The sequence below is a fragment of the Ictidomys tridecemlineatus genome, chromosome 5 (assembly GCF_052094955.1).
Source record: "Ictidomys tridecemlineatus isolate mIctTri1 chromosome 5, mIctTri1.hap1, whole genome shotgun sequence".
Taxonomy (NCBI): domain Eukaryota; kingdom Metazoa; phylum Chordata; class Mammalia; order Rodentia; family Sciuridae; genus Ictidomys; species Ictidomys tridecemlineatus.
In genome coordinates this window covers 190,904,952-190,921,308 of record NC_135481.1, presented here as the reverse complement: position 1 = coordinate 190,921,308, position 16,357 = coordinate 190,904,952, and the positions used below count along the sequence as shown (strand labels likewise).

The window sequence follows — 16,357 nt, the reverse complement described above, 5'->3', positions numbered from 1 at the left end:
CTTTGTTCTATATTTAACTAGAAGCTCCTACTTTATGCTTACATTTAAAAGAATATGTTATTGAAAATGTCTGTTAACCAAGAAAAGAAGTGCTTCAAAAATACCCTGTATTGACTTCTATTTCCTTCCACATTCAAGGAGTTATTTTCCTGCCCAGAATACAAGCAAACTCTTTCAAGGTTAAATGCTCTCTTTACTGTCAAAAGAGCTTGGCTTTCTTTGCTCAGGATTCAGGATATCACCTTAAAAAAAAATCTACTTTTTACAAAAGTATTAATTTAGCTTGTTGGAAAGTAACCAATACATAAAGTAGTCTGTGGAGCTGTAAACGACACCTTCCTGCAAGAGATAGTTAAAGATCAATCCAGGTTCTTCTGAGCAAAGCATGAAATGTGTCCCAGCTAATGCCTGAAACCACACCGTATGTCAAACACGCTGCTGAGACCAGGCAGGGGATTTAAGTCTTTTAGGAACCATTTTTATTCCACTAATGCCTTTCTGTCCGGACTCCAGTGATCACAAATGCGACCTGTCTGCCTCGCCTCTGATAAATGGAAGGATGGGTTCATCTGCATGTAACTCACCTTCTCTTTTCTTTTACATAAAACAGATGTCCCGGCTGTTATTGTTCTCCAAACAGATGTTTCTGCCCAAAGAAACAACCCTCTGCTATTTGTCCTAGAGGGGCGCACGGCTTGACCCCTGTCTAGGACGCGGGGTGACTGTAGGGTGATGCATGTGCCCCTGTCTGGGGTCTTGGCCCATCAGGGCCTGCAGCGCACCCTGGGCGTCCCGGGTCCTGGCACGCGCTCTTACCTTCCCTGCAGGGACCGCATCGCCCTGCCCCGGGCCTCCGGGGGCCTCCTCCGCCTGGTCCTCGCTCTCCGCCCTCCTGGCCTCCTCCTGGATGTCAACTGCTGCCTTGTCCCGTCCCTTGTCCAGTTTGAATAATTTGTCAAAAAAGCTGGTGTCCTTGGCGGGGGCCGCCCCTGACTCGGGTGCCCCGGGGGCAGAGAGGGCCTGGTCCGGGGCAGGGGTCCGCCCTGGGGTTTTATCCGCGGCCCTGCCCGGTGCAGCTGCGCCCGGAAGCGCGGGCTCCTCACTCGGGTCTTTGTTCCCCGGAGCGTTATTGGAGCTGACATCAAGCTTCGCGGGTCCGCTGGATGAATCCGTGCCTTGGTCTCCGGTACGTCCTGGTACAGGCCGAGAGAGAGTCAAGAAAAAACGAGATTTAGCAGCTGGTGCCTCGGGTTTGGCCTCTTTCCCAAGATTCTTTCCGTTGGCATCGGCCACAGCGCCCATCTCCATTGTCTTGGGGGAAGAAGTGGTCACATTATCCTCCTGCACGCTTATTCCCAGATCCACTGTAAACACAAACATAAACAGAGGTCATTCAACGAGCCAGGAAATTCCAGGATGAATAATGGACTCCAAACTGTTGATACACAAAGGCACACAAAGGCCGCCATGCAAAGGGGGACCTTGCTTTCTCCAGCTGCTCCGCAAAGCAGAAGTTCGCCATCCAGATGTCCAGTGACCTGCTCTTCCCAGGAGGGGCACGGCAGGTTGGCGGGAGGGCAATCCCTAGGGGCCAGGCACTGCCTGAGTGACACCCAGCCACAGTTGTCTTCTATCTCCACAGGAAGATGGGAGAAGCATTTATCGGACAGTGGTTAGGAGCCTGGATAGATTAAGGAAATAGATTAAGGTCTTTGGAACTCCCCAATGTTAACTTTTGGGATCAATCATTCTTTATTATGGAGATCTCTGGCCTGGTCCTATTGGGTGGATGCCAGTAGCATTCCCTTCTTGTGACCACCAAACATATCTCCAGATTTTGCCCAATGTCCCCCAAGGAGACACTCATGTTTAAGAACCACTGAGTTAGACTCTATTTGAATCCAAGTTATTTATTTTTTCTCTGCTTCAATTTTCTAGCAAAATAAGGCAAATAATAGAACCTGCCTCATAATTTTGTTGGGAAGATTACATGAGTTGATATTGTTAAGGTACAAAGGAGGGGGTCAGTACTATACTAAGTGTTCTAAATGTAGTGAACCTTAGCCAATACCATTACTCAGGAGTGAGAAGCTGATATCCAGAGAGGTTGATCTACCTTCTCAGGGCTTCCCAGCAAGCTGGGAGGTAGCTGAGCCTGGCACAGGTAGAACCCAACTCTTAACTTCATTGCTTTCTCATGTTAGCATGAACGGTTAAAAGTGTTGCAGATTGCTGGGTGCTGTGGTGCATACCTGTGATCCTAGCATCTTGGGATGCTGAGGCAGGAGGATCACGAGTTCAAAGCCAGCCTCAGCAAAGGTGAGGGTCTAAGTAACTCAGCAAGACCCTGTCTTTAAATAAAATATAAAATAGGGCTGGGGAGGTGGTTCAGTGGTCAAGTGCCCCCGAGTTCAATCCCTGGCACTGCCCCCATCACCACCAAGAAAAAGTTTTGCAGATTGATACAAGTAATACTGGCAAAGTTTGCACTTTGAGGACCAGCTAAGCAGATGTCTTCCCAGGAAGGCTAGTTGGACCTCAGACCCCAGTAGAACTAGACCTCTTCTCTGAAGGAGCACTTTCCCAACACCTGCCTGTTTGTGCTTTGCCCTCTGCCTCAACTTAATTGAGCTGCTTTTCCCTTTAAGCAGTGTGTTTTGGGGAAGTGGGAGGATAGCAAGAATTTGGGAATCACCATTAAGGATCTTCTGGACCCTCCCTTGATGAACCATGTGGTCTTGAGCAAGTCTCTAAAATTCTCAGCATTTCCTCATTTGTAAAACGGGAACATTCGCGGCTTCCTCACAGGCTTGTCATGACTGACGCTGGGGGAACCTCGCACAAAGGACTTGGCACAATGCCTTTACCATGGCGTGCACCTCATAAAGTGACTGCCCCCCTGGTTATTTTTTAAAACTCCTCCCCTGCCCTTGATAACACGGCATCGTGTTTGATACACTTGGTCAGGAGATGCTTCTTAATATGTTGATAGGAAGACAGACGAGGGGAAAGGGAAAGGGAAGGCTCCCTCGCTTATATTGTACCTTAATATATGGCAATCACCTCTCCCTCCCTCCCTCTCCCTCTCCCTCTCCCTCTCCCTCTCCCTCTCCCCCCCCCACTCTCTCGTTGGTAATTGTTTTTGCCAAACTCTAGTATCTCATAGTGTCTAAAGTCAGGAGCAAACATACAGGAGAGAGGGAGCTGGATTCTTGCTTAGCACGGCAGCCTCCTCCATCAACACGGAGGGGCAGGGAAGTGGTAGAAGACCAGGCCAGAGGCTGGTGAGTGCTGGGGTTCCTCCTACACCCCGACCTCAAGGCCCCTAGCTCGGCTGCTGGCTCTTCTCTACCTTTTACCTGTGGCCCAGGAATTGGTACTGGAGGTAGGTGCTGCAGGAGAGAGAAGGACAGAGGGAGAAGTGACAGATGGAGCTGGGCACCTGGTGAGCACAGGAGGCAGCTCTGACACATTCAGAGAGGATATAAATGACTTGCGGGCATGGGCCACACCAGGAGCAGAGGAAACAGTTGACAAAAAGGAAGAGGCTCGGGGCAGAACAAGGAAGGGACTTTCAAAATGCCAAGAGCATCAACTGGCTCCTTTCAGTCTGCTTTCTCTGTTCCTCACTCCCTGGCTGGGAACCACAGAACTGGTTGTGAGAGTGTCAATGCTAGAGACATTTCTTTCTATGGAAAAGAAGCCCAACGTCCCATGGATAGACTTTTAAAAAAAGTACCAGAATTTTGCTTTGCTAAAGGGCGAATCCCATGTATATTAGCAGATGTAAACAATAGCTCTTGGTTTTCTTCGATATGAGGAGGCTGATTCATAGTGGGGTAGGAGGGGGAGCATGGGAGGAATAGACGAACTCTAGAGAGGGCAGAGGGTTGGGAGGGGAAGGGAGGGGCATGGGGTTAGCAATGATGGTGGAATGTGATGGACATCATTATTATCCAAAGTACATGTATGGAGACACGAATTGGTGTGAAATACTTTGTATACAACCAGAGATATGAAAAATTGTGCTGTCTATGTGTAATAAGAATTGTAATGCATTTTGCTGTCATAAATAAATAAATAAATAAATAAATAAATAAATAAATAAATAAATAAATAAAACAATAGCTCTTGGTATCAGAAAATCGGCAAGGTGTTTTCAATGACTTAATAATAACTCAGTGTCCTTAGATGGCACATTCTGTGACCGCTGAAGCTCCAACTCCAACCTTGGGGAGGCACCCCCCGGTTGATCACCTGGGTTCCCATTTTCCTTGCTAAGATGCTCAAGTCCTAGGTGGGCACATGATCTAAGCTTAATTAATAAAAAAAATAAGTCCTGGGTCTTTTGCTAAACCTACCAGAAGAAAATTGTGCCCTTTGTGCTGGGGTTGGCAATCCACCAGGTCATACATCTAGAGGTGGTGCTGGCTTTGGCTACAACATTGGGGTAGTGACCAACAGATGAAGGCAGAGACAGGAAATCCAGAATGTAGACTCCCAATGATATCACTTGGGCATCCAGCTGTGCCTGAAATTGGATTTTAGTGTCACATGAGCCAATATTACCTCCCCGCCTCCTTGTTAGTTTAAATTGAGCACATACTCAGTGATTCAGAGAGAATTTCAGGGAACTGGCCAGTACTTGTTTCTCTTGTTATTTAGTAGGAATCAACTCTCCCCTAAGAGAGTGGTCTCTAAGCTCTTCAAATGTGTCCAAAGAACCAGTGAGCTCTGTGAAGTTGGAGGTACATGAGATGCATTCTCTAACATTTCATCTTAACAAAAAGGGAGAAAATCATAAGGGAAAGAGAGATTACAGTCATCTGAGACCTTGGATATCAACTCTTAAAACAGATAAAATATGTTTTAAAACACACTCACACACACACACACACACACACACACACACAACCAATCTATGTGAATTGAGTTAGGAGAAATGCCATTGGAGTTACAAGTTTTGTCCTCTTGCAAAAATAGGGAATATTTACATGCTTCTCCACATTATCATGGAAGAAGTAGGTTCCTTCTAGAAGACTGGAACTGAGCTTTCAGTTCCTATGAAAAATCTTGGGGGAAACCCATCTTAAATCTGGTTTCGATAAAAAAAATGTTCTTGGAAAGCAGACGAGCAGATGACATAGCAAAGAGATTTTACTTTTCATGGAGGAGAAAAAAAGTCTAAGAAGAAAAAAGGAAATCAAGTAAGAATATTTGCAAATGGCAGCTACCAAATACTTAGAAGGTGAAGCCGAAAAGTTTGACCTCTTTCATGCAGAAGAGGTAGTTTGTACTGTGCATGTGTTCTTTTAAAGGAAGTGATTTTATCTAGATGTGTGATTGGAAACAATCCCAGGAACATCTGCGGGTAACTGTAAAGAACTTAGATTGTGGATCAGAGGGACCCAGTTTTGATTTTCAATCTCTCAGTCACTAATTGGGTGGCTGGGTAAGTTACATGGAATCTTTATGCCTTAGTTTTCTTATTAAATGGACACGAAAGTAACAGAGCCTTCCTCAAAGGCCAATTGTGAGGATTAATCGAATTATTCCCTATAAAGTGCCTGACACATGCTGGTGGGTGGGTGATGTTCAGGAATCAGTAGTTGGTTGTCTTTGTTCTATTTTTATCCTATTGCTATGATTATTATTTTCTATTTCTCAATATAGGCCAGAAGGGGAGGAATGATTCAAATGGTTTCACCTGCAAACTAAAGTGCTCTGGAAAGGCTTTTAAGAGCAAGAAGCCAGAAGCTTCTAGAATATCCTCATCATCTGCCAAGCACCAGGTCTTCTTAGTCTAAACAGGGGGCTTCATCAGAGTTCTGAGGGTGCACGTACACCTGCGTTGGTATTGCAGTTTTCAGAACATCCAAGGAAGGCTTATCTGCTGTTGCTGCTGTTTTTCAAGTGTCAGAGCTGAAATTTTCACTTGGTGCAACTTCAAAAGCACCAGCCCACGTTCTGGGAGTGTTCCAGGAGTCAGGCAGCCGGGAGTATGTGCCGTGTGAAAAGGCCATTCATGAAGGCACCTTGACATCGCCCCAGGCTGGGTGCTGTGGCACCCCCACTGTACAGGTGGGGAGACTGAGGTCGGAGGAGAGTTCCTAACACTGTCCAACTCATAAGGGGTGGAGTCAGGGTCAGACCCATGTTTGCCCGATTCCAACTCATAATGACACAGGACAGCAGGAGCAAGAACAGGAAAGGAAGGAGAACGGGAAAGGAGGGGAGAAGATGAAGTGGACAAGGTTGGGTTCATAGCATGGACGGATTTCCAAGAAAAACTTCACACAGATGCGGGGTGGGTGGGTGGGTGGTATACACTCTCATATCTAGGAAACACTGGGATATGATTTTTGTTTTAAACAGAAATTAGGTGGTGTCATTTTCCTGGAAAAAAAAAATACAAAGAAGGCCTCACCCTGACTAAAATCCAGTCCCGACACGACCCTGGGCCCCAGCCCCTAGAACCCCAGGTCACACTGTGCTCTTCCTCACACACTCAGTATACAAACCGTTCCCACCTGAAGCTGTTCATGTGCTACCTGTTCTTTCCAGCTGCGAATGTTTCCCTCCAAGGTCTTCCCATGGCTCCCTCCGAATCGTTCAGGCCCCAAGTCGGTGGAGGCTTCCTTGACCACCTGTCTGAGGGAAGTCCACCTGCTCACCCTCCTTCACTCTCTGGAGTACAGGGAGCATCTGCTGCTCTCTGGATTGATTTCAGAGCACTAGTTCCCCCATGTCTGTGATTTTGACTATCATGGTTTCAGTAACGTGTGGTCAACTGAAGTCCCAAAACATGATTACAGCATAGTGCGATGAGAAAGTAAAATAGTTTGGGAGAGACCACATTGACATAGCTTTTATGATAGTACAGCATACTGTTATTCTTGTTTTATTAGTTATTATTACTCTCTTACTATGCCCGGTTACAAATTAAACTTCATCACAGGTATGCATGTATCGGAAACAACCTAGGTTTGGTGCTATGGGAGGTTTCAGGCACCTGCTGGTGAAGGAGCACGTCCTGGGGCTACTGGAATTCCTCTTTTTCTGCTTCCTCCCCACTAGCATGGACGCCCCAAGTGGACAAAGCCTGGGTGCCTCTGATTACAGCCCAGTGCCTCCGGCAGTCTTGGCAGTAGGGTGAAGTCAGGTAAGGTGGTGAGGCAGCAAGCAGAGAGCCTAGGGAGTAGGAAGGCACCTGGCCACGGACCACAGTGGTGACAGAGGCAGAAACAGCCACCTTTGTAACCGGATGGCTGCTGGAAACGGATTTCTTTTTGTCTGAGAACTTATTGTCCAAATCCTCCTGGTTCTGAAGGTAAAAGAGGATAGCAGACACTGATAATTTTATTTGCAAAAAAAGGTGTCTACTTAGGAAAAGTATTTCCCAAACGTCCTCTTCTATGCTACGCTGTCCTGTGTGTCACTATACGGATGGATCAGGATAAAGGATCGAGTGGCCCTACAATGCAACACTCACTGCAAGGGGAAATTGTAAATCTTGCAAAAGACACAGGAGTTTGTAGAATCGTGTGAATTCGCATTGGCGAGCTGCTGGGATCAAATACGGAACTGTTGTTGGGCAAGATCTGGCAACGTGAGCGGTCCATCCGAGACCAGGGGAAAGTCAGGATGAGCTCTTCAAAAGAGAATTCTATTTGAATTTGATATTTGAATATCAAAGGATTCTGATAGGCCCTTGGGGAGACTGATGAAGACCTCAAAGGATTTGCAAACTGACCCTTCTGCGGTCAAGAGTCAAATGACACTTGAGACAGCTGTGGCTTTCTGTGTTGTGCAAATGCATCTGCTGTTTTAAGTCTTCAACTCAGGACTCAAGTGGGAGATACTCATCGCTTGGAGGAAGGCGTTAGATTTGAACGTTTCATTGAATGATCACATTTCATGCTTTTCATCTCAGTATTAAAAAGCCAGGTTGTCTTTGCCAAGAAATCCTAGCATAAATAAAAGAAGGGAATTGGTTTGGGGCATGGAGGAAGAATTCCTGACTATCAGCTTGATCCAACATGTCTGGATACTCAGGGACGAAAACGCTGAATCCAAATAGAACGTGAGTGAAAGATAACCACTAACCCACTGTGTCCAGAGAGACCCTCTGAGGGGGCAGATTATCAGCCACTGTGGGGCAAGACTGTGAAAGCAACATGCACGGACCCCACTCTCCTCTTGGCTTGAGCATCAAGCCACTATCATTCATGTGGCTACAGAATCTGGAATGTACAAAGCTAATGCAAAACCAGCCTCTGCTCCAGCACAAGCAGATTCTCAAAGACACAGCAGATGTTTGAGTTGGTCTTGTGGGTTTTCCTTTTAATAATTGGAGGATAATACACATGTAACATGTGCTTACTGCGGGGAAGTGATTCATCTCTCTTAACCTTTTCCTTCCCTGCCTCTACCTTCCGCTCTTCTTTCAATAACAAACATCAGCAACCTGAAGGGCCTCATCAAACTCTGATGTGCATAGATATTCATCTATGGTGGTTGTATTTGTCATTGTGCATTTTTATAAAAATTGGATCATGTTAGAAATATATTCAATTGTTTTTTTTCACATCATAGTTTCTCCTCATGGCCCACATACCAAATCCATCTTCTTTTTTAAGAGCTGCATAATATTCCTGATCTACCAGAAGACATTTAGATCATTGTCTAATCCATGGATACTCTGTTCTTTACACGGTTCCTTCCATGTTTACCATAAACAGTGCTCCATGTTCATAAATCCTAAACTCGTATTTTCCTCCTATAAACTAGAGGCACAAATGTAGAATTGCTATAGCAATGAGCAGATAATTAAAAGCAAACAAAACCAGCCAGATTACTCTCATGAAAGGGTCCAGAGACTCCCACTTCCAGAGGGTGTGACAGTGTATCTTTCCCCACTGATACAGTATGAAGCACCCTCAGATGGTAAGCAGTTCAGTATTAGAGCCCCCAGCTGCAGACAAAGGCAGGCTTTGATGATGGGGGGGGGGCCTGGTGAAGAAGAAGTCATGCACAAGAAGACTGACTCTGAGAACATGAGCCAGGAGACAGAACCAGCAAGGGCTCTGGGGAGAAGGGTGCAGAAGTAGCCATATCAGGATGGCCTTGCTCTCCCACAGAAAAAGGACAGTCAATGGACACATAGAAAGGGGCCTAGCAGTGTCAGAGAAAACCACGACAGAGTGCCAGGTCACACCCACGAGGCTGGGCCAAACCAAACAGGCAGACAGCCACCTGGAGAACCGCACCTCCACACAGTGCCCGTGGGAACGTGAAGGGCACAGTTGTTCTGGTCCTCAGAAAGTCAAACGCAGAGGCACCGCGGGAGCCAGCATTTCCACTCTTAGGCACAGCCCAGAGAATGAAGACGCATGCTCATGGAAAACGGTGCCCGAACGTTCAGCGTAGAATTCTTCACGACAGCTCATGGAAGCCACCCCCATCTCCATCCCCTTATGAAAGAGTAAGCAAAAGGAGGCCCGCTGAATAGAGGAGTATTTACCCATCAAGGGCGTGAAGCACTGGCACAGGCTGCCACGTGGATGAATCTCCCAAGCGCTGCCCTCGGTATGAGAAGCCAGACAGGCTGAGTAAGCAAGGGCATGTGGCGGGAGGCTGGGGGCGTCGGAGCTGGAGTCCGTGGTGCAGAGTGTACACTGTGCCTACGCCCCACTGCATCTCATGGCATGAAACAATGTCCCACTAATGAAAAGAAAAGAAGTAACAGGAAAGATTTCCAGAAAAGACGGAGGGGATCCAAAGCAGAGGGAAGGATCAGTTGACTCGTCTCCTGTTTTTCGAGGTGGGCTTGCAGCAGCGGCCGCTCTTAGTAATCTCTCATCCAGGGGTCTCCAGGCCATGTGGGCCTTGCATCCTAGACTGAGAACAATAGCCATGGGGACATCTCCATATTCTGGTGTGTAACCTCTTGCTTGGAAAATTCAGAAATTTGAACGGTTTACGTTGCTTGGAGCAATGCACTCCCCCCGCCCCCAGGCCATTTTAAAAAGGCTGACACATGAGCCCTGCAGGCAGCTTATTGGTATAGGATGAGACCAGACCACGGTGCTATGAGGTGAACGGCCCCTGGAAGTGTCCACCACCGTCCCTCTCCGTGGAAACATTGATGGGGAGCACACACAATGGGTAGGATGCCCAGTGAGCCCAGCAACCAAAACAGCCCACTTGGAGTTGGCTCTGGGACTTCAGGGCTTAGTTCCTTGCAGATGGGAATGATATTTTTTTTAAAGCTGTCTTTGTTGACAGGTATAAAGTAGGGGGAGGATCAAGACAACACAAGAGGTGGCCAACTATGAGATCTGCTTACGTCCCAGCACCATGTGTGGCCAGCACAGTGTGGAGGTTTCTCAGAATTGGGGAATTTCAAGTCAACTCTTAAAATCAGGCTGTCACTGAAAAGCCTCATTATCTGTGAAGGGATTCCCACAGAGAGCTGCCCCTGGAGCCAAGTGGAGACAGGGAGCATCTCTGGTTCCCTGCAACCTCCACGATGCGATGCGCAGAGGTAAGCCCTCCTTGCTGCTCTTCACTACCCGTGAGAGCAACGGAATCTCCTGGGGATTCCAGGAAATAGAGCCATCCAAAGCCCTGGAATATCTGATACCCTTTGCTAAGTTCTGTGTCCACTACAACAAAAGGTTGCAAGCACTGCTTTTATTTGAGTTGTGGAAACAGTTTTGTGTGTATGTTTTTTTTTTTTTTTTTTTTTTTAAAGAGCAGCCAGGCATGTGGCACACGCCTGTAATCCCAGTTACTAGGGAGGCTGCAGCAGGAGGACACCGAGTCCAAGACGAGCATCTTCAGCATCGAGAGGCTCCATCTCAACAACAGCAAGGACAGGAGACCAATTAGGGGAAATAGCAGGTACCGAGAGAGCACATATATTTGTACCCATCCAGGCCAGGGACGCTGCCCCCTAGTTTTCTCTATCTAGGTGGCTATGATTTATGACGTTGGTCTCCCAAGACACTTTGCTCAAATGATAATTGCGTCTATTCTCCCTCCCTGCTTATTAGATCATAAGCAGGAGCACTTTGCTCAAGTAAGAATTTTCAATTAAAAAATCTCCATATATGTACGTATGTATGTATATATATATGTGTGTATATGCACATATTTATGTATATTTATGTAATCTTTAAAAGCAAATTTAGGGGGTTCTTTTCAGAAACAATTGACTGTGAACAAAAGGGAAGATTTTAATTTAGAGGCTCCTTATCCAAGTGAAACAGAGACATTCTTCTGCTTCTGAAAAACGATGTGTCCTGGCAGATAAATGGCATGTTCGTCCCTGCCATCCATTAGCAATGAGGACCGGGCATTTTTTTTTTTTTTTAAAGAGGGGACTAATGTGATGGGCTTGCTAGAAAAGAACCAGAGAAAGAGAAAACGGAGGTATTTTCATTTCCTTAAAGATCTGTGAAGTTTTAGGCATCAATGCTCCGGTGGGGAATCTGGCTGGTGATAAGCTGGGACGTCGGAGCAGAGGGCGGACTGCTTGCAGTGGCCCTGACTCCTTTATGTCGTCACCATGGCCCTGTGCAGCTGCTGTCCTCAGAGCACCCTTATGAGGTCAACGTCATGATTCCCATTTCCAGATGGCTCTTGATGGTATGAACACCTTGCCGGGGTTACATAGGTAGTGGGTGGCAGAGCCAGGACCTGTGCCAGGGTCTGGGAGACTCCAGGGCTTCCGTGTGCTGCTGTATCAAACCACCACAGATGTTGTGCCGTACAGATAAGTTACCCCACACTTCTGAAGGTCATGAGTAAGAGATGCGTCAGCTTCTAGAAACTCAAGGCAAAAGCCTGCCTCCTGTCTTTCTCAGCCTCCGAGGCCACCTGCGTTCCCCGGCCTGGCGTCCCCTCCTTCACCTTCAAGGCCAGCACTGCAGCATCTTGAAGTCCCTGTGTGACATTTGCTCCTTTACTACACCTTCTCCTACTATGTCCCTCCTGCTTCTCTCCTTGTAAGACCCCAGTGAGGACATTGGGCCCCACCAGGTAACCCAGGTTCATCCCCATCTCAAGATCCTTAATCCCTTCTGCAAAGTCCGATTTTACTATGTAAGGTGACACAGTCACAGGTTCTGCAGCTCAGATGTGGTCATCTGGGAGGAGGAGCGGCATTGCTGTAGGTTCCTCCCTTACCCATCACATTCTGAGGCCTCATAAATAAGAAATTATACAAATAAACTGTGTTCCCTAGTGCACGTACTCAGCCGGGGGCTGGTGATCCCAAGGGGGCCAAAACTGGTTCTGCAGGGAGGATGGAGGGTTGTATTCTTCCTGTGTGCAGAGCGCAGGTGCCGGGCGCGCAGGTACACGGCACCTGTGCGCCCCTCAGTGTGGCCCGCCGGGTTCTCTGGGCTCTCAAGGCTACAGGCCTCCTGTGAGGGTCACAGTCCTTCCCATCTGGTCCCCTCTGCCCTGCTGCCCACGTCTCAGGTCCTCCTGAGGGAGAAGGTGACTCCAGTTCTCTCAATTGGCCATTTTTTTTTTTTGTTGTTACTGAAAACGTTGGCTTTATCTGCTCACTCAGAGTTGGATTTGATGCTAATCCTTGCCATTCTGCTCTTTAGGGGGGATGCATGGCAACTTTTGTAAAAACATAAATTGGAAAACAATTATCTTCCGAGAGGTTAAAGCCAGTTGGGGTATTTCCTCCCTGGAATATCCAGGCTTTAGTCTTTATCTCTTCCTTTTAGCTTTAGGTAAGTAGCTGTCATCTCAGACAAGGCCAGAAAATGATTGCTGAATGTCACTGGGGGCTGTGGCATCTCCCGGCTCATGGCTTTCTAAATGGAACACTGTGTTCTCTTTGTAGGATGATTAATCGGGTCTGGCCTGGAGGAGGGGGAAGGGATGGCATATTTCGTGGCTTCTAACTCTGGGATTTCGGGGCCGTCAGAGATTTTGCTTTTCCTTCGGAGTTCCCAGAGTCTGCATGTGAGCACACACGGGGAGCCTGGCCGTCAGGGCAGCAGGGGGAGGCGGGTCCCCTCCAAGATGGTCTGAGGGACCGAGATGCAATAGCTTCTTGTGTCATATGTGTGAAATGACAGGTTCCATGTCACTGCATTTGGAGTGGGGATCCTGACCGAGGGCTTCTGATCCAAAGTCAAACCCCTCTGCTGCCTGATCTACTGTAATCCTGGTCTCTCCCGGCTTTCAGTCACATCTCAGAAGAGATGAGGATGGTTCTGGGTTGAATTGTACTCGCCCCCCCCCCCCAAAGATATGGCAGTCCTAACCCTGTGAAAGTGACCGTATTTGGAAACAGCATCTTTGCAGATGGTCAAGTTAAGATCAGGCCACGAAGGTGGGTCCTAGTCTAATGACTCTTATTAAAAAGACACAGAGACAGAAGTGTTCAAAGGGAGGGAGGGTGCGGTGAAGGTGCAGGGAGAAGATGTATCCACCAGCCCAGGGGACAGGACTGGGACAGCCCCCCCCCCCACCCCGACCCCGCCCTTGGAAGGAGCCCATCCTGCCAGTGCCTCAGTTCCAACTTCTGGCCTGTGCACAGTGAGACAATACTTTTCTGGTGTTTAAGCTGCACAGTGTGTGGTCATTTGTTATAGCAGCTCTAGGAAACGAATTTGGGTGAACTTTCCAAGGAGGCCTATGGCTTGCCTCTTCCGCTTTGTTTGCTATGAACAGGAATGAGATGGACCAGAGAGCAGCAGCCCGCCCAGCATGGTACTGACCTTCATCGTAGAGCTGAACAGTGTGGGTGGATATGATCACTGGCATCCCATTCTGATCACACGTTTCGGATGCCTGAAACACAACAGGTGTCTGTTACTGGGCAGGTCTTCAGGGAAAATTGGAAGAACTCCGGGAATAGCCTGAAGATCACTTCCCAGAATTAAACTTCATTTACAGGCTGTTTCTGGTCACTCCTGAGCTTTCTATCATGCCTCAGAGTAATGAAATAACCTCTCCAGGGCCTGGATTCCCCCATCACATGCACTCTCTGGTTTATGCCTGTCTTAGTGAGTGTCATAGTCAGGCAGGCACCTGCCCTGGGGCACCGAGGCTCACCGGCACTTACCTAACCAGGATGGAGCAAGAATTTAACATGCTGATTCCCAAACCTGGGGGTTAGCTCACTCCACCACCTGACACACACCAACACAACCATCAGCCAGGATGCTGGTCAACAAGCCTGTCAGATACAGGAGGTGCAGTGTGGTGTGCGCGCGCGCGCGTGCGTGCGTGTGTGTGTGTGTGTGTGTGTGTGTGTGTGTGTTTTATGTGCTCTTCTTCATACTCCCTCTCTTTATCTTCATTGTTGTAAACACTTTATAATTTCAGGGCACTGCCCTGATTATTTTCCTCTTCTGTTACTTAGTATAGATACTTTCAAAGATTATCAAGACACATATACACACAAACGTTCATACTCACATGGGAAGAAAAACAGTTGCACAAGAGTATGTCATATAATGCCATTTTGTGATCCAATAATCTAATTATACTCCTAATCATTAATATCAATCGAATCTTAATTATGTTAAGTATTTAACATACTGTCTTGTTTTGATACTACTATTAATAGTAAGACCATATACTAATAAATGCAGAAGGTAAAAAACTAAAGGCCAGCTCCTAAAGGTGGGACTCTCCTCCTAAGGAGGGAGGAGAGAGAAGGCTTCCCTTTGTGTTTTGTAATGGTCAAAATTGTTTAAAATAAGTCTGTGTTCTCAAACCTATCAACACCACACCAAGAAAACATCAGATCACATGGCTCAGACGATGCTACCAGCTCTCCTGGGGATCAATATTTATATAAATTTGATGTATTGAGTAAATAGACTATCTTAAGTATTTCAGAATCAATTGCCTTTTTAAAAAAAATCAGGGGTTGGAGATGTGACTCAAGCGGTAGCGCGCTCGCCTGGCATGTGTGGGGCACTAGGTTCCATCCTCAGCACCACATAAAAGTAAAATAAAGATGTTGTGTCCACCAAAAACTGAAAAATAAATATTAAAAAATTCTCTCTTTCTCTCTCTTAAAAAAATATCGGCAGATTTCATTAACACTGTTCACTAATTCCTAATGAACAACAAGAATCTGAGAATGCCAGCCATCCTGGGGAGTGCGTTGGCGGGGGCTATGGCCCTCCTGGTGGTGCGAGTTGGCTGGGCCCACCGATGGGCTGCTGGCCTCCAGTTCTCTGCCCGCATTGCCTGGCTCCTGGAGGCCTGAGGTAAGCAGGCTTATCTGGACTTGGAACCATCTGGGGAGCTTGGGAAACCTGCAGTGCCCACCCCACGACCAGAGATTATGATTTTAGGAGGTCTCAGGTGGGGCCTGGCATCGGGAGTTCCAGAGCATCCCAGGTCACGCTGATATACACGCAGGTTGAGGCCCACGCTGAAGCATTCTCCTTCCCAGGCTTTCTTCAAACCCAGTCTTCTGTTCTGAGTAGGAAGCCCCTCTCCTCTGTGATCAACTTGCACGCATAGGTGTTTTTCCTGTCGGGATTTCCTCATTTAGCAAGGCTTCCAGTGTTAGGCTGAATTGATATAAAAATACTGATGGTAGAAATTTAGTCCGTTTGCTTCTGGAAATAGAAGGTCCAAGGAGAAGCAATGAGTGTCCTTGGCCTTCGCTCTTGAGAGCAGCATGGGAGAGGGACCCCTTCTTAGCATGACTGTACACTCCAACAGCAGGGAGCTTTGAAAACCCCCAGCCTGCCCAGCTCCCTCACAGTTTCTGGCTGAACTGGTGTAGAGGGCAACACAGGCATCGCAAGACAGTGGTGAGATCTGGAACCACAGATGCAAACCTGGGTTCTCACCCTCAGCCCTGTGCATATGTTGGGGCAGATGATGGTTTGCTATGGAGCGGGACCACCTGTGTATTACAGCATGTGCAGCAGCAGCCCTGTCTCTGTGCCTTAGACATCAGAAACACCCCTCCTGGGATGTGACTATCAAAAATATCCCCAGACATTGATAGGTGTCCCTGCAAGGATCGGCTGACAAGATGCTACAGTTGAGAGCCCATCTGGGAGTAGGTGACGAACTGGCTTCCTAGGGACCAACCACCTGTGTTCCAGAGGCGCCCATTTCTGCAATTTCTGATTGAGTCTGAAGAAGAGCCCCAGAACCTGCATTTTTAACCTGCTCCTTGCTGGACCCCAAAGGTCTGAGAAGCCAAACAGCAATGAGGACAGGAGTTCTTCTTTAGCATGGCTGTGACGGGCACTGGGCAGCCACGGCTGCTTCTGTCTGTGACCACTACCAGTAGCCAGTTCCCCGTGTCCGCAATGGCCCTACCTTATAAGCCTCCGTTTCTGGTTCT

General features: G+C 47.5%; 1 protein-coding gene across 6 annotated transcripts in view; it reads right to left on the bottom strand.

Annotated features, from left to right (window-relative positions):
* Bcas1 (brain enriched myelin associated protein 1) overlaps positions 1–13,812 on the bottom strand; it is an 89,106-nt gene extending 75,294 nt beyond the window's left edge. For all 6 annotated transcript variants that reach the window (XR_013439776.1, XR_013439777.1, XR_013439778.1 and 3 more), the window contains exons 1-2: positions 13,752–13,812; positions 817–1,364 (exon numbers count right to left, since the gene is read on the bottom strand). Coding sequence is in view for 1 of the 6 variants with exons in the window: in XM_078051891.1 (XP_077908017.1) it covers positions 817–1,364; positions 13,752–13,797 (594 nt within the window). In the remaining 5 variants the exon portion in view is untranslated. The remainder of the gene's footprint in view (positions 1–816; positions 1,365–13,751) is intronic.
* Between the last annotated feature and the right edge of the window lie 2,545 nt (positions 13,813–16,357).